We start from the raw sequence: 21,570 nt of genomic DNA, 5'->3' as shown, positions 1-21,570 counted from the left end.
ATTATATGATCCCGAAATGTATCCCCTAGAATTTCTAGACTTTTCGACAACGGGCCCCAAAACCTCCAAAATTACTCAAAAAGCGTGGATAATAGTCTTTAATTTATGAATTTTTTTGACTTTTTTTCACCCAAAATTAAAAAGTGCCGAAATTTTTACCTTGGTCCCTAATACCCTCCGAGAGTCTTGTTGGGCTGGTGGAACCATCCAATCTGCCTTTAAACGGCCAATTTAATTACTGGTTTACAGCTTGCATGAATTTCATTAACTCAACCCTACTACAAACATTTTTGACAACATATAATGATCATATATGGTTCCAAACGGAATTATATAATCCCGAGATGAATCCCCTAAAATACTAATATTTTCCTACACCTGGCCCCGAAACCTCCAAAATTTCTCAAAAAGTGTGGATATTAGCCTTCAGTTTTGAAATTTTTTGACGTTTTCTTGCCCAAAAATAAAAAGTGTCAAAATGTTTACCATCGTCCCTAATATCCTCCGGAAGTCCAATTTGGTGGGTGGAACCATCAAATTTGTCTTTAAACGACCAATTTACCGGTTTACAACTTGCACCGATTTCATTAATTCAAGCCTACCACAAACATTTATGACAACAAATAATGATCATATATGGTTCCAAATGGCATTATAGACCCCGAGATATATCCCATAGAATTTCAAGACTTTTCGATACCGGCCCCGAAACCTACAAAATTTTCTCAAAAAGAGTGGATATTAGCCTTCAATTTTGGAATTTTTAGACTCTTTTTCGCCCGTAAATAAAAATTTCTGAAATGTTTACCATGGTCCGTAATACCCTCCGGGAGTCCAATTGGGTGTGAGGAACCATCCGATTTGATTTTAAACGGTCAATTTACCGGTTTACAACTTGCGTAGATTTTATTTACTTAAGCCTACCACGAACATTTATGACAACAAATAATGAACATATATGGTTCCAATAAGAAGTATATGACCCCGAGATGTATCCCCTATAATTTCAAGACTTTTCGACACCGGGCCCCGAAACTTCTAAAATTACTCAAAAAGCGTGGATAATATATAGTCTTTAATTTATGAATTTTTTTGACTTTTTTTCACCCAAAAATAAAAATTGCCGAAATTTTTACCATGGTCCCTAATACCCTCCGGGAGTCTAGTTGGATTGGTGGAACCATCCAATCTGCCTTTAAACGGTCAATTTAATTACTGATTTACAGCTTGCACGAATTTCATTAACTCAAGGCTACTACAAACACTTTTGACAACATATAATGATCATATATGGTTCCAAACGGAATTATATGATCCCGAGATGTATCCCCTAAAATATTAATATTTTCCTACACCTGGCCCCGAAACCTCCAAAATTTCTCAAAAAGTGTGGATATTAGCCTTCAGTTTTGAAATTTTTTGACGTTTTCTTGCCCAAAAATAAAAATTGTCAAAATGTTTACCATCGTTTCTAATATCCTCCGGAAGTCCAATTTGGTGGGTGGAACCATCAAATTTGCCTTTAAACGACCAATTTACCGGTATACAACTTGCACCGATTTCATTAATTCAAGCCTACCACAAACATTTATGACAACAAATAATGATCATATATGGTTCCAAATGGCATTATAGACCCCGAGATATATCCCATAGAATTTCAAGACTTTTCGATACCGGCCCCGAAACCTACAAAATTTTCTGAAAAAGAGTGGATATTAGCTTTCAATTTTGGAATTTTTAGACTCTTTTTCGCTCGGAAATAAAAATTTCTGAAATGTTTACCATGGTCCGTAATACCCTTCGGGAGTCCAATTGGGTGTGAGGAACCATCCGATTTGATTTTAAACGGTCAATTTACCGGTTTACAACTTGCGTAGATTTTATTTACTTAAGCCTATCACGAACATTTATGACAACAAATAATGATCATATATGGTTCCAATAAGAAGTATATGACCCCGAGATTTATCCCCTATAATTTCAAGACTTTTCGACACCGGGCCCCGAAACATTCGATATTTCTCAAAAAGCGTGGATATTAGCCTTCAATTTTTGAATTTTTTCACTTTTTTCGCCCGGATATAAAAATTGACGATATGTTTACCATGGTCCCAAATACCTTCCGGGAGTCCAATTGGATGGGTGGAACCATCCAATTTTCCTTTAATCGGCCAATTTAATTACTGGTTTACAGCTTGCACGAATTTCATTAACTCAAGCCTATTACAAACATTTTTGACAACATATAATGATCATATATGGTTCCAAACGACATTATATGATCCCGTGATGTATCCCCTAAAATATTAATATTTTCCTACAACGAGCCCCGAAACCTCCAAAATTTCTCAAAAAGCGTGGATATTAGCTTTCAGCTTTGAAATTTTTTGATGTTTTCTTGCCCAAAAATAAAAAGTGCTAAAATGTTAACCATGGTCCCTAATATTCTCCAGAAGTCCAATTTGGTGGGCGGAACCATCAAATTTGCCTTTAAACGACCAATTTACCGGTTTACAACTTGCACCGATTTCATTAATTCAAGCCTACCACAAACATTTATGACAACAAATAATGATCATATATGGTGGGTATTATATGAGCCCGAGATGTATCCCATAGAATTTCAAGACTTTTGGACACCGGCCCCGAAACCTACAAATTTTTTTCAAAAAGAGTGGATATTCGCCTTTAATTTTGGATTTTTTGACTCCTTTTCGCCCGGAAATAAAAATTTCTGAAATGTTTAACATGGTCCCTAATACCCTCCGGGATTCCAATTGGGTGTGAGGAACCATCCGATTTGCTTTTAAACAGTCAATTTACCGGTTTACAATTTGTACCGATTTTATTTATTCAAGCCTACCACGAACATTTAAGACAACAAATAATGATCATATATGGTTCCAATAAGAATTATATGATCCCGAGATGTATCCCATAGAATTTCAAGACTTTTCGACACCGGGCCCCGAAACCTCCAAAATTACTCAAAAAGCGTGGATAATAGTCTTTAATTTATGAATTTTTTGACTTTTTTTCACCCGAAAATAAAAATTGCCGAAATTTTTACCATGGTCCCTAATACCCTCCAAGAGTCTAGTTTTGTTGGTGGAACAATCCAATTTGCCTTTAAACGACCAATTTAATTACTGGTTTACATGCACGAATTTCATTAACTCAAGCTTACTACGAACATTTTTGACAACATGTAATGATCATATAAGGTTCCAAACGACATTATATGATCCAGAGATGTATCCCTTAAAATATTAATATTTTCATACACCGGGCTTCGAAACCCCCAAAATTTCTCAAAAAGCGTGGATATTAGCCTTTAGTTTTGAAATTTTTTGACGTTCTTTTGCCCAAAAATAAAAAGTGCCTAAATGCTTACCATGGTCCCTAATACCCTATGGGATTCCAATTTGGTGGGTGGAACCATCTAATTTGCCTTTAAAAGACCAATTTACCGATTTACAACTTGCACCGATTTTATTAATTCAAGCCTACCACAAACATTTATGACAGCAAATAATGATCATATATTGTTTCAAACGGCATTATATGACCCCAAGATGTATCCCATAGAATTTCAAGACTTTTCGACACTGGCCCTGAAACCTACAAAATTTTCTCAAAAAGAGTGAATATTAGCCTTCAATTTTGAAATTTTTTGACTCTTTTTCGCCCGGAAATAAAAATTTCTGAAATGTTTACCATGGTCCCTAATACCCTCCGGGAGTCCAATTGGGTGTGAGGAACCGTCCAATTTGCTTTTAAACGGTTAATTTACCGGTTTACATCTTGCACAGATTTACCGGTTTACAACGGCCAATTTAATTAACTTGTTCCAAACCCGACTTGAACCGAAATTGACCCTAACCCGTTTTAACCCGTCAAAACCCGAATTTAACCCGACTTGTTACTAACCTGACCTGAATTTAACCCGACCCGTTCCTAACCCGACCTGAATTTAACCTAACCTGTTACAAAGCCGACCCGAAATCAACCCGACTTGTTATTGACCCGACTCGAATTTTACCATACCTAATACTTACCCAACCCAAAAATTCAACCCGATCTGTTACTAACCCGACTCGAAATTAACATGACTTGTTATTGACCCGACCTAAATTCAACCCAAATTGTTCTTGACCCGATTTCAAATCATCTTAAATGCAATTTAGACCACATTATTATTGTTGATCAAAGTATTTTATCCTTGGAGACCAAGTTGGTCTAGGCCAGCAAAAGAAAGGAGCATCATTCTCAAATTTAAGAGTTAAATATAGTATATATTTGTTATATGGTCCAAAGAGATAATTATTTTTCTAAATTATAGACTATAGTTCCCTAGTATATTGCCGTACATATTATAGTCAAAGGAAATAATTAGCTTGATAAAAATGACAATTATCTATTTATAGTTAGTTGAACCCGAATATGACCTGACTTGGAAATGACCCGACCTGATTGTAACCTGTGAATTATTGACTTGAACATAACCCGATTTGAATCCGAGAATGGCCCGACTTGGAAAAGACTCAACCTGATTATTACCCGCAAATTATTGACTTGAACCGAACTCGACTTAAACTCGAGAATAACCCAACTTGAAAATGACCCGATCTAATTATAATCCGCAAATTATTGACTTGAACTAAACCCGACTCAAACCCGAGAATGACCCGACCTGATTCTAACCTGCAAATTATTGACTTGAACAGAACCCGACTCAAACTTGAGAATAACCCTAACCCGTTTTAACCTGATCTATGGTTCACCCGACCCGAATATAACTTGACCTGTTATTAACCCGACCCAAACCCGATAAGAAGTATGACCCGACGTGACCCGACTCAAGCATGACCCAACCCAAACCCTACCCGTATAGGTTATGAAATTAATCTAAATTGAACCGACTCGAGTTTACCTGACCCACTTTTACCCAACTCAAACCCGACCCGTTTATTCGAATTGACAACTCTACCTATACCCATCTTTATAACAAATCACTGATAATTCAAAACTGCTCTAGAGGTTTACAGAAAATGGCAATAAAATGTAATTTATCAATAATTTTTCCTGAGAGTATTGTTAATTTGTGTTCTTTAATGAAATTGGACAAGTTAAGCAAACTACGAAGTACTTTAAATTGAGCTCTTTCATATTCAGTACTCAGATAAGATAATTCCCCTTGCGGTATTACAGTAAGTTGTACGAGTATATAATATTTCCACACAGAAATTAATCAGTCTAGTTTAGTCAGGATATGAATTCTACAGCTTTACAAGTCCTGATATTCCATTGCCTTATGAAAGAGTTCACAATATCAAACATATAGCGTCTTCTTTTCTATCTGAATTATAACCAGATTTATCTACCCCTCTCCCTTAGCACAACGAAACTCTTGTTATCGCTCTTCTGTATCTTAGAGATCCGCTTCAAAATATCAGCAAACGCCTTCTTGTCCTGCCAAAAAGAAAAAACAGGCTTGAGGAACAGACTCAGACATATCATTGTTTATCATTTGGTATAATTAACAAGTACGCCACAGAAATATACAGCCATGCCAGCTACGATACAACCAAATCATAAAGGTTCAATACTGTGCACAACAATGAGTAGCCATTCAAACAAACAGCCAACAAAAACATATTGCTTGTCACGGACAACTGATATTGGTAAGGCAAACTTTTCTTAGAAGAGGAAAAAGTGAAAAAGTGAACATACAAATGTATTTTGAGTAGAGGTGTCAAAAGCACACCCGACCCGACCTGATCCGAAAAATATCCGATTCAGATATTTGGACTCGCGTAAACATGACAATTTAGCATGACTTAACTTTAAAAATTGACCCGACCCAACCTGACCATATTAGACCCGATCCGATCATCTGAAGTGGCACCCCTAAATTTGAGGATTATGAATTTATGATGATTATGTCAAGATACAAATCATAGCCACGATGGAACATAGATTTCTAACAGCACCAAAATTCAGATCCGTGCAATTCAATCATAACATCATGTACCCAACAATGTGCCTCGAGTAAAAAAGAAATAATATATTAATATGTACCTCTGGTGACTTTAGTCTTGATTTAAACGTGGCCACAAGATCAGCAGTGGTTACAGGCGCTTTTTGCAACAATACAGCTCTAATTTCTTCTTCCGAGACAGGGCCCTGAGCAGGTGTTCCTGAAGTAGATGTACCAGCCTTTGTAGACGATGGTGGTGTAACTTTTGGGGCCCCACCATTTTTTGATGCATTTTCCTTTGCGGCTGATTTCACATCCTACCCCCCAACAACAAAATCAGTCGAGTGAAAGGAACTAAAAACGACAAATTACATCAACAGTATAACAAGCAAATGAAAAAAGGTCAGGTGAGAAAGCGACTTACAATTTCAGTTTTCACCTTCTTATGAGGAGCTGCACTAGAAGATTTTGTATCATCACCATTTTTCCTTTTTCCTTTTGCTGATTTTGAGGCAGGAGTTGCCCGAGAAGATCCTCCAGGACCTGGTTTTGCAGGGCTGCTATCAGCTGGCTCATCTTTAGGGTCCTTCAACTTCGGAGCTAAAACGGGAGAAGGGCGATCTTCCTCATCCTAACATTATATAAATTGATTGGGGTGAATGCAACAAAATTTCAGATAGAAAAAGGCAACTAGCATTAATGTCTATGAAGAAAATAATATGCAGCTAATATATACTTACGTCATCATCATCATCCTCTTCATCTTTCTTTTTTTTGGCTGAGCTGTCATCTTCTTCGTCTCTGTCAGACTCATTAAGCCCATTGGCCTGTCCCTGCAGCAATTTTTTCAGCTCCTTTCCTGATTTGCTCAGTCCTCCCTCCTCTTCATTAGCCTCATCGTCATCCTCGTCCTAAGAAACTTTATATATGAGTATCATTCAAATAATAATAATAATTCAATTTGCAAATCCACAAATGATACCACTTCAGTCAGCCAAAAGGAGCAATTCTGACATCCTAGTGAACATCATTTACTCCTAAAATCAGATTATAATCCTCAATTGAACTTCTTCAGAGTCTGGACACAGAGGGCCCAGTTGATTTACATAATGAAAGAATCTTGGAATATTAAGTATTACAAAAACAAAACATTGCTGACTTTATCTCTCCTCAGAACTGTATACATGTTACTTTCTTATGAAATTTTTTCCTGCCTAAAACCATTGATGATTTTTTTGCCCCAGAAAGGATTTTTTTTCCTTTGAAGAGTGGAAGGGTGGGCCCATAGAGGGCTTAAACGAGGGAGAGGGAGACCGAAAATGTCTTGGTTGGAAAGAGTTAGGAAGGATATGAAGTTTTTGGATTTACATGAGGATCTTTGTCGATGATTACACGGAATAATCAAATTTGGTTCATGTAGCCGACCCCACTTATGGGATTAAGGCTTTGATTGATTGATTGATTGTGTGATACGTCGTAAACAAGCTAAGTAAGTTCTTTCAACAACTTTAATCCAAAAATCAAAGTGTAGTAAATTGAATAACAACCGTATTCCTTTATTTTGATTTAAAGATCTATCATTCCTTCTCAATTCCTTAACACTAACTAATATTCAAATGTACAGAAATTTTCTGAAATATTCTAAGTGTATTTCTTTTAAGAAACCTCCTTCCAACGAATTTATGAAAAAATTGAAAAGATTCATTGTATATACGAGTTCTATACTACAGCAAAGAAACCGTGCATCGTACGGGGATAATCTAGTTGAAATTAATATAGCAAAGAAATGAAATGCACTTTTGCCTCTAGCAGCATAATGATCGAGGGGTTGCTAAATCAGAAGCCAAACCATTAAACTTCCAATTATACTAACCATCCATAGGCTCAGCAGAATACCTAAAACCAAGTCCAAATAAAGTAACATATGACTAAACAGATAACTTAGGGTGCGTTTTATCCATCAGATTTTACTAATCTTAACTTATCTAGTTTAGACTGTATTAAAACTTATTTAGTTGTAATTTAAACTTGAGTAACCCTTCTCGACCCTTATTTTTATTAATACAAATGACAATAAGTTGAACAGACAGGCCCTTACAGAAACTGCTTTAGGGCAGTTCAATTTGGATGTATAAAATGGTTCATTGAACACAAACCTGCTTAATCTCTGGGGGTGCAGGAACTTCAGGAGCTAGGTCTTCCCGCTCCTCAGGATCATTACCAACAGCTTCATCGTCATCAGTGAAAATTTCTTCATGCTCCCAGTCATCACCTAGATGATTCCAAACAAAAGCAATCAAAAACATGATTAGTTATTGCTGTGTTTCATTTTAAACCCTAAACTAGTCTATTTGATAAGATGACCCCAACCAATCATTGCAAGTGGAAGAGCTCCTTCAAGGACCCTATTAACAGCAAATTCTACCATTCTTAAGTGCCAAAAGGTATCAATACAGCTCTAAAGATCGGTTAAAATGCTCCTATTAACACTTGATACCTTTAAATCAAAAGTAGGGGAATTCTTATAATAGAAGTATCTGATACATAGCAGTGCCTGACACAGAGTCAATACAAACCACAGTGATTAGGGATACATAAATAACAGTGCCTGATACATGTTTTCAACAAAGGACCCATCCCCACCCCACGACACCCTAAAGTCCACAAAACAGAGAGAGAGAGCCCGGGGGGGGGGGGGGGAGGGGTGTTAAGCTCTAGATATGAAGTTGATCATATGATCAGATGTTGCCCAGATTATGTCAAAATAAATAATAATGGCATGTACTGACATTCACCTTAATAACAAGAGCCATAAACATCAAATATCATCACTATCAGAAATAGGCCAAAGGTAGGTACCCAGAAATTTTAACACTGACCATCTTAAAGAGTTTAGGACAATATGGTTTGAAGTCTGGAATCACAAAAAATAATAATAATGACAATAGATGTAAAACAACACAAAATCCTCACCTTTCTCAATATTATCATCTTCATCATCAAAGTCACCTCCAGCAGGGCTTTCATTGCCGTCGTCGTCATCAGCTCCGTTGCTAGATCCAATTTTTGGCTTCCTATCTGCATCCTCTTCTCCTTCATCCTCTCCCTTTTCTGAAGCATTACCCTCCTTTTCAGCAGTTGATTTCTTGCGACCTTTCCCTGCACCACCAGTAGAAATATCTTTCACAAGATTTGCATCAAAGGTTGGGAATGCAGCAGCCCCATTGCTGGCTGTCTTCATCATCCATCTTTCGTAACCATCAACAAACTTTCTCCTATTTTTCATCTTCTCCTCTGCCTCTTCTAACGTAAGTTGCTTATATTGTGCAACCTTATTAAAGTTGTACCTGGCATAGCACAAGTGATCACAAACTGTTTTTGGATTACTAGTTTTGGGGTGGTGGGGAATGAGGGGTGAGAGAATGCCAATAATTCATGCAATAAGAAACTAAGAGCAGCCCAAAGTGTTATCATGGAATCATATTTGACTCACATCACCACATTATAAGGGTTATTGACTATTGAGTTACTTTGAATGTGATAGCAATATCATCTGAGATATAAAGCCCTGAAAGCTATAGCTGTACTGTAAAGAATAGACAAGATGCGTACAATCAGTAATCACAAAATACAGTAACTGTCTGCACAGTATAATTGGATACTACATAAAGGACACAGTTTCAACTATGGTTAAGTTAAACTTAAATTTTGGAAAGAAAAATGGGTTCTTAAATTGTACGAGTGAAATTTATCACATACCAAGAACCAGCTGGTATAGCAACAAACTCTTTGGCCTGCATCATTAGGAGATAATATATAGCAGATTGTGCACCTTCCAAATGACCCTGGAACTGTGATTGACCAGTTTCATCTTCCAGCATCCAAGGCTTATTCTTTAACTTCTCCTATTGAAGATTACACATCAATGTTACTATAATTCACATGGAACAAGCAGCAAGAAATGTCAATAACTTGTCCAACATGACTGCACATCAAGTAACCTACAAACACAAGATGAAAGCAATATAACTGCATGTTTTCAGATAACGTATATACTAAATGACTGCCCAAGACCATCACTATTATTAGTTTTGATAGTTACAAGTTAAACGATAGATACCAAACTATAAGCCTTACAAAGACATATGGAAGAAAGGAACAATTTCGACACCAAAAGACAAATAAAATTTCAAATCAACACAGAATAACTTCTTTACAGTGCAAAATAAGCTAATCGTCATGTGGGCGGGCAAGTCAGGGAGGTAAGACTTTGAAGCTAGACATTAAAGCTAACAAATTGAATATCAAAAATAATTGCAGGTTTAACGATAGATATATCTACATACAAATAGAAAGATAGACAGCAAGAGTTTAGAACTTTAGATCTCCAATCCCCAAAACAAAAGTAAAAAGAGTGCATAAAACTGTCTGAATTTACGCGGTACACAGAACGAAATATATTAAATCTTTATTGATAACAGAGTTCTGTAATTTAGAGCTGATGACTGAACAATATTAAAGATGCCAAGCAAATTAAGGGTATAAACTGGCAATAATGACAAACAAGCAATTAATTTTATAAAATGAATACATCTGGTAGCTTTACATGTATTGGCATGATAGTATATCATGTTCACAAGTATAGAAAATAACAAATTAATTTTAAGAAAGTATATATAGATAAAACATCATGCTTAAGGTAGTAAATTTTAAAATTAATCCGTGGATCTAACATCTTGTACTCTCTTTGAGCCAAATCATTTACATCATTTTGACTTTCAGGATTATATTTTCAAATTAAGACCACTAGCTTATTGAAACATGTTTCAACATTTACAGCATAAGGAAAGCCTTTTATGCTGTATACATATATTCTGTGCATACACGAAATACATGACCCTGGTAAATACAGCTACATTAGACAATACAAAAACAATCACAGCCTTATTTAAAAGAACATTCTATTATATCATACTCCCTACGTTCTTTTTTGTCTGCCCATTTGACTTTTCATGGCCTTTAAGATACGTCTTAAAACATAAATATCTCCAATTCTATACACGCAATAATTATAAAAGTTCAATATTCTTAAAGTAGACATTGTAATGAATCCAACAAGGCCCCACATGAATACCTTATTTCATATAGGTTAGAGATGATTTTAAAAGTTTGATCCAAAAAAGACAATGGGACAAACAAATAGGGACCGAGGGAGTAATATGCTATGAACTCAGCTCACCCCTGCCAATGAAACAGTACTCACAAGCACACACAGTGAAATAAGAGGAAAGCTTAAGGATATCTGATTAATTATGGAAGATGACTACAAGGATTACTACTACTGCTATTACACTAAAGGTGGAGTCTTGGAATAAAAGCTACTGCTACTACTAGTCTAGTGATTACATCAAAAATCGGCATACCCTTACAAAACACTGCTTTTCCCCTTAAATACTCAGTCACCTCATTCCCAGAGTTACCCTAGAATTCAGAGCACCCTGTCACACTCTGCCATGTGGCTGTAAACCCACAATTCAGAGAAAAATTCTCTTTTGTCCTCTACTGCTCCTGCTCTTTTGTTGTTTTGTGCTTTTTCCTTGCATAAACTTGAATCGGTTTGGATGGCTTAGCTCGGTCTATTGCATAATAGAAACAGAAAATCTCAATATAGTGTCAATCATGTCACTCTACAAACACTTGAGAGGATGTGATACAATATTAGTCTTCTTAAGTTTTTCACATACACTCCCACCTGAAGTAGTTTACCTAAACAAAGTAATATATTGAGTGACAGGAAACCTTTTTAAAGTTTGAAAAAGAACCCTATACTATCTTAATAAGTGGGTAGCACAAATAATTACTAGAGCAAAATAAACACTCCCTCCTTTCCTTGATTTCAAACTTATCATTAAAGGTGCCTCAAAATAAACTTCATATTTGCTTTTAACTTATAGCTAATAATTTACAAAATACCTTTTCCTCCTCTCTCCATCCCGCTGATCCTTTCTCCTTTTTGTCAAACATATTATCATTTGAAATTTCATTACACATTTAACAACCATTCTTAATCTTCAACTCAAGCCAAAATGTAAAGTTCGTGATGGGACGTCCATATAAATAACAAGATTGATGTTTAGATCACCCTTCTTACTTTACTATTAATTATGATAAGTATAAGTAAAACCATATAACCATATCTTCAATTGTGCTCTGTCCCCCACATGCAATATTTTCAGGTTTCAACTTAAAATTCTTCATGCTAACACCATTCACTTATAATTCAATCCCCATCCTCCTTCCCCGAAAAGAGAGCACATACAAATGCACCAAAATGATTGTTCATCTAGCATCCACAAAGCTGTCCATCTACAATCACTTGTTCAGCAAAAGCTAAACCACTCAAAATCCACAAATCGCAACAACTAGAAGCCATAAACATATTGCTTTTCTGGGTAGCAACAAATCAACGAACACCCTTCCCACACTGATCACGTATTTCCCATACAAGCTTCAAGCGTGCCCCAATGAGCATCTTATCAACCCGACCACCTCTACTTCACACACGAATCAAATGATCCAAACAGTTGCGACTGATACCGCCATTTGACAAATTGATCAACTCTCAAAGAATAATTAATCACCTAATTACAATAGAGTTTACTCTTTACCAGCTAAGCACTTATCAACCATATTGTTTCCACAATCCAAGATAAACAACCAATAAAGAAAAGTGACTAAAAACCCTAAACATTAATCAATTAAATGGTATACCCAATTCTAAAATTAGCTCTTCCCCACAAACTTAGAAAGCTTTACCTTCATAGTATCGCTAATCTGGCGACCTTGATGCCCTTGAATCCCTTCTTTCTGCAAAGTCCATTTATTCTCCGCACTCTTCTTCTTGGAAAAATTCGGCAATCCAGTCGGAAATCTCCCAATGAAGTAATTCTTATCATTGCTCGAATTCGTCCTAACATTATACTCCTACAAAATTTATCAATCAAAAAATTCAAATTCATTCAATTCAACAGAAAATGAATCATATGATGATAAAGATGAGAGAGAAAATTGCGCACACGAATCAATCGAGTGATAGGAGTGCCACATTCGAAGCATTTAGCGCGATTTTCCGCCATAGTTTTACCGCAGTTAGAGCAAAGCGTCAAATGCTTGCAATTGCTGCCGTAGAGATCGCTGCTTGATCCGCATCGACCACATGTTGGCTTCAGCATCAAATCGAACGACATAGCTGAGGTTTTGTAGCAAGAATTTCTGGAAATTGGAAGAAGATTATCGGGGATTAGGGATTATAGTTTGAAGAATTAGGGTTTGTAAGTTTCGTATGAATTATGAACAGGGTTTTTTTTTTGTTTGATTTTGGAGAGTGGTTTGTGTTGGAATTAATTTTGCCAAGAAATGAGCTCGATTTAGGCTTTTATTTACAAGGCCTCCGATAAAATGATGAAGCCGTGGTTGTCGGAAAGATGGTGCTCCGTATTTGATATACTTTGTACTATTTTTTTTTATTTTTTGCAACGATTTGACATGAAATATACTGAAAAATATCTAAACGTTGGCTCGTTGCAAATAATACTCCGTATGAAATAGAGATAGTACAAAATACTTTGTATGTTTTTCAAATGACAAAAACGTACATAAATAGACTCTTCATTTTATTCACGGTTTATAAGCGTAAAGTCGTCATAAATGATTTTATTTAGGTTTAGTGATTTTGCCTATAATATTGCAAATTTACAATTTTAGCCTCATGATAACAAATTATGTTTATTAATAAAAGAAACTAGAGCTCCCTCAAATTGTATGGTGGTTTAGAGGCCTTGACCAATAAAGTGAAATGATCAAAATTATGTATTACTCTGTAGTTCGTAGTGAACAAGTCTGTCAAACTAATGTATTTCATACTCCGTATCTCATATTATGAACATACAAAAATATGTCCATAATCTAGACTAAAGTACTGTATTAGATTTTAGATATTGTTTTTGTTTCAAACTACATACTTACTCAGCTGCACAATTTCGATTTTGTGAATATGACATACAATTTAAAAATGATATTCCATAAATAATAAATGTATTTCTTCGGAATTCTTACTTCTTTTACCTTAATACAATAATGCATAAAAGAGGTCAAGAGTTGGCTAAAGTGCTAGCGAGAGATCACATGAGAAGGCGCGATAGTGGAGGGTGATGCACATGTTGTGATGCACATGACCTAAACAAACGTGAGAGTTGAGGTTGGAGTCCTTAAAATTACGGTACATTTTTTATTTTTCCACCTAGCCTCACATTTCCACTATTTACTTTGTAGTTTGTACACAGTGGTCAGTGGATGCTGCCTGCCTTTGTTCTCTGATATTTTATTCCCTCACCGGCAACCCACCGAGAATGGCGGCGACCGGTGAACGGGGACCCACCTAAGAACGGAGGTGACCGGACAAAAAATCAAAGGGAGACTGAGGTTAAAAGTCGACATCTGTCTCTCTCTTCCCTTGAAAAATTGATGCATTAGAAAGTAAAAGTTCAGTGATTTCATCTCTTCTCATAAAGGTAATTATAACATTTTTCCTTTAAGTGTTGTTGATCAGACATTTAACCCTTTTTATGGATTGTGAGTTGATAGGTGTTTGATTAGATTATTTGCCTTTCTTTTGGTAAAATTTGTATCAGTTGAATATAATTGTTAACTTGCAATTTAACTTTTTAATCAAATGTGAGAATGATTTGTAATTATGTGTGTGTTAGATATAGCCTTTAAAGATTGCATTTTGAGTATGATATCTGAATTTCAACATCTATGAATTATGGGCATTGGTATTACTCATAGGAAACATAAAAGGATGAATTTTGGATTTTGAACTATTTGGGTTTGTGGGTATGTGCTTGGATTTTGTTTTATGGGTGTTGGGTGTTTTTATTGCTGGATTAAACATTGACATTGTATGATAATATGATATACTTCGTACTAAACATTGACATAATTGATCAGACACTTATTGCTGCCATGTTGTAGTTGATAGAGAATATCCCTAGAATATTTTCATCCTAGGTTTAGGATATATTTTGTATAAGATTATCTTTGATATCTGTACATATTTTATAGTTACCTAATATGATTAGGTTTCTCATTGTAACCCTATAAATATTGATCAATGGAAATCACTCTAATCAAGGAGTTTATATTATCTGACATGGTATCACAGTTTAGGTTAGATTTTGGGATTATATACAAAAATTCTCACCCCGCCGGTGGGTTAGAAAATTAAACCCACCGGCGGGATATACAAAGTTTTTTATGCTTCCACAAACACACATATAATTTTTTTTTTCTTTTCTCAATTTTTTTTTTTTAGAATCTTTATGTAACCTTGTGCCTCCCACTCCTCCATCATTGTTGGCAATCGCATACACTACCGCCTCCCACTACTGGCAGTAACTGCCAACCTACTCCATGTGCCGTACTCTATTTCCACCTCCCCATGACCAACAATGATTCTTACATTGCCTCATTGGTTTTTTTTTAACACATAATCACATAGATTTTGTTTTGGTGGTGGTATATCACAATAAGGTCAACTTTTGCACATCTCTTTTGCTATCAAGTTAGCTCCTTTTATTGTTGCAGCACTTGGAATCTTTATGGAGTATTACTTCTTGCTACCTAGTTTCTCTTTTGAGAATGGATTAATTTCAAGCGGTGGGATTTAATCTTTTCTTGCGCAATTTTATTTGTTTTTCTTCAATTGTGATTTCACGTAGTAGTGTAGTGTCTTCTCCCCGATGATGGTCTGATCCCTTAGTTTCTTCTTCTCTAGATCTGCAACTTAGCCTAAGTATATGCGTGACTCTTCTCCTTCGGCCTAAAAGCGCATATCTCTACTATACGTAGGTCGTGGTTGTTGCTTCTCATCGTCATCACCAGCACACGTCTACTACTTCTCTTTTGATCATGGGTTACTATACTATCCTTACCGTTCGATGCGTGATTCAGATCCAGTCTGCTCCCGCTCCGACTGCGGGGATGTGATAGAGAATATACATAGAATATTCTCATCCTAGGTTTAGGATATATTTTGTATAAGATTATCTTTGATATCTGTACATATCTTATAGAGTTACCTAATATGATTAGGTTTCTCATTGTAACCCTATAAATATTGATCAATGGAAATCACTCTAATCAAGGAGTTTATATTATCTGACAGTAGTCTTGTAGATATGTGTTTTGTTCATGTGGGTTTGCTTTGCTTAGAGTAAGATTATGGTACATACATTTGGTTTGTTCATTTGATATTTGGTCAGTTGTGATGTTGGTTGATATAATATGTATATTTAAGTGTGTTTTTAGATTAGTGCATGATGCAAATAGAAATTCGTGGCGAATGCTTGGATGGGATCCTGTAGTATTCAAACTCCAATGAAAGTAATCCTGATAAGGCATGTTGGAGAACGTGTATAGAGGAACAATAGGGGAAAGAGCGAAGCATTCGTACCTGAGGGTTTCAGGCATATCCGCATATGATATAATATGAATTTTGGGGTGTTACCAAGTGTCTAGCTGTATCTAATTGTATCTAAGAAACATGAGTAGCAAAAATTTGGAGCTCTATGAAAAGATAATAGCCACCGTCCACTCCATAACTAATTCAAAAGAGACCTATATTTTGCCATGTAATTGAAAGTTTTAAAAGAGATTTATTTTTGTGATTTCAACATGATGAACGCTTGCAGACTGGCCTTAAAGAATCAATTGAACAAAGATAGTATTTTAGGTCATGCAGCCGTAGGAGAGATTGGTGAACCTGAGTGAATGTAGGAGACAGAATACCACTGTTTGCCCTTTTGTAATTCATACACATTTAGTAGTTTCTTTGCTAGCTTCTTTACTCGTAGGCTCAGACAGAGTTCTAAAGCTTTGGCTGGGAGGAACAACGAGAGCCACAATGCCTTCCCCATTTCACCTCTTTTGTTTGTTTGCCCATCAGATAGAGGAAAAGCTTTGCTTCCAACATGCTATAATTTCTTTTGGTCTTAAGTACAATATACTTTATAGTTTATACTTTGAGTGAAACCATTTTTAAGGTTAAAAATGGTATGGGAATTTATTTTTTACCCGGTGTCTAAACTTTTACTCCCTCCATCCCTTAAGATCACCCTTTACACATTATTCATTTTGTTAACTTTTGGTTTAGTTGAGTTGATTAGAGACAAAAGTGGTGGGGTCAAAAGTATTTTATGTCAGAGTAATGCCGATGAGCCGAAGGAGATAACGATGAAGGGTAAGGCTTTTTGGTGTATACTTATGCTTACCCTAAATTATTATACGCTTCATTAGTATCCCCTTCCACTCCATCAACTTTTGGCGGATGAGTATGCTCCCTTTTTCGATTTCTTTTTTCTCTAGGTGAAGGAATTATATAAATCAAGAGGACCATGATCGGAAACTATTAATATTTAGACAATGGGTACAAACTTATTCCCATGCCATTTTAACCATTAAATGTCTCACTTAGAATGGTATTGTTATTTCTTTAAGCTTTTGCACCTTTCTTTTGTTGGAGGTATACACTACTGGTATGCCATTTCACTTCGTATGAAGTAATTCGCTCGTGGTGTTTCTATTTGTAAGGTATTTGTCTAGTTGATCGTGGGTTCATTGAGAATTAAACCATTTCATTGTCCATTTCCTGCACATCTGGGATTTTCATCCTTCTATTGTTTTTTCTACTCTCATCGTTGTCATACTATTGTAACATTATTTTTAACATACAACAGAATTTGCATTAAATCTTTTGTTATTTTGTGTTCAAGTACTTATCGTTAAATAATTAAATAATGGATTCTCATGTTTTCAACCCTCAGAAATCATCTTACTCATTATTTAGGCAGTATCTTCATTGTTATTATTCTTGGATGATTCTCAGGCAATAAAATAGTTATATGATTCAGTTTAGAGCTCATTCTTCCTATTGCTTAAGAAGACTTTTGCTTTCTCAGCATGAGACTTTCTGTGTCATCAAGTCTAAAATCTTCCGTGACATAACTCTTTGTGACTATTGTCAAGTGCTTTGTTAAGCCTGTTTATTTTTCCCTAATTCTGTTTTATTTTAATTTTTGCTTTTGTCTTGAGCTCTTCACTATGTGTTAAACATACATCTTTTCTTGACTGGGAAAGGAGGGAAGATATTTTGTTCTTAGCTAAATATTAGGCCTATATATGCAGGAATAGCTTGGAGATCATAAGAGCTCTGCAAGGTTTCGAATAATCAATCTATATCGACCAACATTGGGGTTCACCAGCTTTATGATCAATGGATGATGAAATGTTAAACTTCTGGGGCCCAGTCACATCCTCTATTGACTGGTGTGAAGACAACTATGTTTTTTTTGAAACCCTGAAGACAACTATGTTTGTTCATCGTATATTGCAGAATTTTACAACACAATATCTAATATACCAGCTATCATCTTAGCTGTCATTGGCCTCATAATTGCCTTAAGTCAGGGTTTTGAGAAGAGATTTACTGTTCTTCACCTTTCAAATATGAATATATGATACTTGCAAAGGGGAGCATATCGTTCCCTGGAACAGTGCAACGTGTGTAAGTAACTTAATTAATAAATTATCATTTTTTTTTTACCCTATCGTAGTTTCTTGGATATGATTCTACACCATTGCATCTAATGGTAAAATTTGTGCATTTATTAGTTCATGACTTCCTTGGTCTGACTAGTTGACAGCTTGATCATATCTTTTGCACCTTGAGTCTTTGGTTAATTGAAATTGAGGTGTTTAACTTGTCAGGCTACTAGATTGGGGGGATCCTTTTTGGGTCTTTCTTCTTATGCAACCCCCCCTTCACACTCTTTTTTTTCATTTTTGACTTATTTTTTCTCATCTTATATTGCAGAATTTTACAACCTGGCCTGTTCATTGCTGTATTGTGTTCATTGCTTCAATTTTAATGCCTGGATTCTATTTGAGATATCTGGTATTGGTAGCATCATTGTTCATTTGAAAAATGTTGATTATTCCTGCACGAAACATGCCTGTTATTTGTTTTACAGGCAACAGGATAGTGATGAAACTCCAATTGTTTGGGAAATGCTCCTTGATATCTACATTCTGTATTCACCTGATTGGCATTACTGAAGCACAATGCCCACATTCCTCTTCCTCTGTGGTGTTATTTTTGCCGTTGTATTCAGTATTTCATTTCAAGATTAGTTTTAAAGTTCATTATGCTGTGCTCTGCCTCCTTTGTATCCCTTGGATGTACAAATACTACATCCACACAGGGGATTCTGCAGCCAAGCGTCTTGCAAAGCTTTATGTGATCACTTTATTTCTTGCAAGCCTGTGTTGGGTTTGTGACCGTGTTTTCTGCGAGCATATATCTGGTTGGCCTATCAATCCACAAGGGCATGCTTTATGGCACATCTTTATGGGCTTTAACTTTTACTTTGCAAATGCATTTCCGATGTTTTGTCGTGCTCAGCAGCTGAGGATGGGGTCCAAAGATTGTTCATTTTTTGGGTCTTGTCCCCTCTGTGAAGAACGATAAACCAAAATGTCAGTGAACAAACACAATTACGCAAAGCTGGTTGAACACCTTTCCCGGTCCCTTAAGTACTCCACAGATAAAGGTGTCTCACTGCCTGATAGTAACCCACTCAGGAGGGACTTGACAATCTTGACAAAGCCTGTTCTGAAGTACTTCTTTTTGGGTAAGGAGAAGGCCCATCTTAAAAGGGGGGAATTTAAGGGAATTCTCTCCTAGAATGAGCTTCACACCTGGAAGTCGGAGAATTAGCCAATTACTCTAGCCTCTTTGACAAAGCCTGTTTTGAAGCATGGCTTGTCACAAAACTATTCTTGAGATGGTTACAGGCAATTTTGGTAAAGCAAATATTCTTGTTTTTATATTAGGGTCTAGATTAGATGAAGCTATGATAGGTTTTTCTGTTAGTAGAACTCAAGTATAGGCTCTACAGTTCTTCGGTAAGTTTCGGGTTTCTTCATTTGGTGGAAAGTGTAAATTCTTTGATTCATTTGTCTTATTACTGTTACCAAGAAGCTAAAATTTCTTGCTTATGCAACCATTTTGGTGATTTATACATTTGTACAACTCGAGGACTTTGTGACTTTGATATTGTACCTCTTTCGTGTTTAATACGAAGTAGTAATTGGTATGCTTGTTTGAATGCCTTCATATTTTGATTAACAATCGTACACGTGTTATATTTTTTTTGAAAACACGATGCGAGAATTTCATTAAAGTAGATCAATTACCGATTACCATAATTTATTATCGGCTTAAAAGAACAGTACTGTAGTAGGTCGTCTGTAGGTAGTCTAGGTACCGTTCGTACAAGTTTATATCTTTGCTATTACGCCACGAGACACGACCCACACGAGAGTTATGTTGTATGCATGGAACTCGTGCTCCCAGGCCCCAGTAGTAATTTATGTGGTCAATTAATCTGACGCTTGTTACTCGTACAAATTGGACTTTATCTTCTTTTACTCTGTATTTTGCCCCCACGTAAGAGCCTCTTAATTTTTTCCATAAATAAAACGGAAGATAAGTTTGATCCCAAAATTGAAAGGGGACTGGAACCTAACCGAATTCGGATTAGCCCAAAGGGTGAACCGGACGGAATACAAAAAAAAAAAAAAAAAAAAAAAAAACGGTAGATAAGTTTGAATGAGAGTAATATCTTGTACAGAGTAAAAAATAAATAATTTTCCAAAGAAAAATTTCTATTTATACAAAGGAGTATTGGTTTCAATTAAGGCTTCATTTGTGTTTGATGTAAAATGCTTTCAGGGTAAATGATTTCCCCATTATTTCCCAAAATTACGTTCATAATGGTGAAAAACATTTTCCATTCACAAAACATGGAAAATCACAATTTTCTCCTTTCTTCTTATTTCCTTGTTACTTTCCTCCCTTCCATTCTCACATTTCTGCTCCTATATTTAATTTCACTTTACCTTTTCTTGTAAGAACCAAATAAAGGAAAACTGTCTTAAAAGTGTTGTGATTCCTTGAAAATATATTATCCATGAAAATTAATTTTTCACTGAAAATATTTTACATCAAACTAAACAGGATCTAAATGTAAAATGTTGCTCATATTTTTTTTTTTTTATGGATCACGAGAAATAATAGAAGTTCCTTATATAAGAGGAGATAGGAAGCCAAGGGTCTGTTTACTTAAACTTAATTTCAGTTCAGTTCACTTCAGCTTCAATCAATTCAGTTCAGTTCCTAATTTCCTTCTCTCACAAAATATTCAGTTCAATTAAGTTCAGTTTTACTCAGTTCAGTAAATGTGAATAGGCTCCAAGTAACTTTCAGTCATGATATTAGGGGTGGTTCGTGCTCACCAATCTCTTATATGTAACCTACATTTGGATAGCCTTGGATTCTATTCAAAAAATTGTTTCCATCCTAAGAATGAACAAATGCTATCTAATCCAATTCCTAAAAGATAGCTGATCTAAATCAACCCAATACGAATGACCATCTTAAATAAAAGACAAAATGGTAAATTTACTTG

At 35.7% G+C, this 21,570-nt stretch overlaps 1 protein-coding gene and 1 pseudogene across 1 annotated transcript; one reads left to right on the top strand and one right to left on the bottom strand.

Annotated features, from left to right (window-relative positions):
- Positions 1-5,149: 5,149 nt before the first annotated feature.
- On the bottom strand, positions 5,150-13,443 carry LOC110731263 (transcription initiation factor IIF subunit alpha-like). The gene is made up of 9 exons (XM_021911107.1): positions 13,060-13,443; positions 12,800-12,967; positions 9,743-9,888; positions 8,957-9,330; positions 8,140-8,255; positions 6,724-6,894; positions 6,408-6,614; positions 6,085-6,300; positions 5,150-5,475 (listed from the first exon to the last, which is right to left on the bottom strand). The coding sequence occupies exons 1-9, from the start codon at positions 13,228-13,230 to the stop codon at positions 5,380-5,382; spliced, it is 1,665 nt and encodes a 554-aa protein (XP_021766799.1). The 5' UTR covers positions 13,231-13,443; the 3' UTR covers positions 5,150-5,379.
- Positions 13,444-14,250: 807 nt separating this feature from the next.
- LOC110731262 lies at positions 14,251-20,169 on the top strand (annotated as a pseudogene).
- The last annotated feature ends 1,401 nt before the right edge of the window (positions 20,170-21,570 follow it).

Source organism: Chenopodium quinoa, unplaced genomic scaffold (genome assembly GCF_001683475.1).
Source record: "Chenopodium quinoa cultivar QQ74 unplaced genomic scaffold, ASM168347v1, whole genome shotgun sequence".
Lineage (NCBI taxonomy): Eukaryota > Viridiplantae > Streptophyta > Magnoliopsida > Caryophyllales > Amaranthaceae > Chenopodium > Chenopodium quinoa.
This window is presented reverse-complemented; position numbering and strand designations above follow the sequence as displayed.

Excerpts from the sequence above, each read along its gene's own strand:
- LOC110731263 (XM_021911107.1), bottom strand. The coding sequence starts at position 13,230 with ATGTCGTTCGATTTGATGCTGAAGCCAACATGTGGTCGATGCGGATCA. Across the intron at positions 9,889-12,799 it reads AGATTAGCGATACTATGAAG|GAGAAGTTAAAGAATAAGCC; the intron begins GTAAAGCTTTCT and ends AATCTTCAATAG. Across the intron at positions 9,331-9,742 it reads GCTATACCAGCTGGTTCTTG|GTACAACTTTAATAAGGTTG; the intron begins GTATGTGATAAA and ends GTGCTATGCCAG.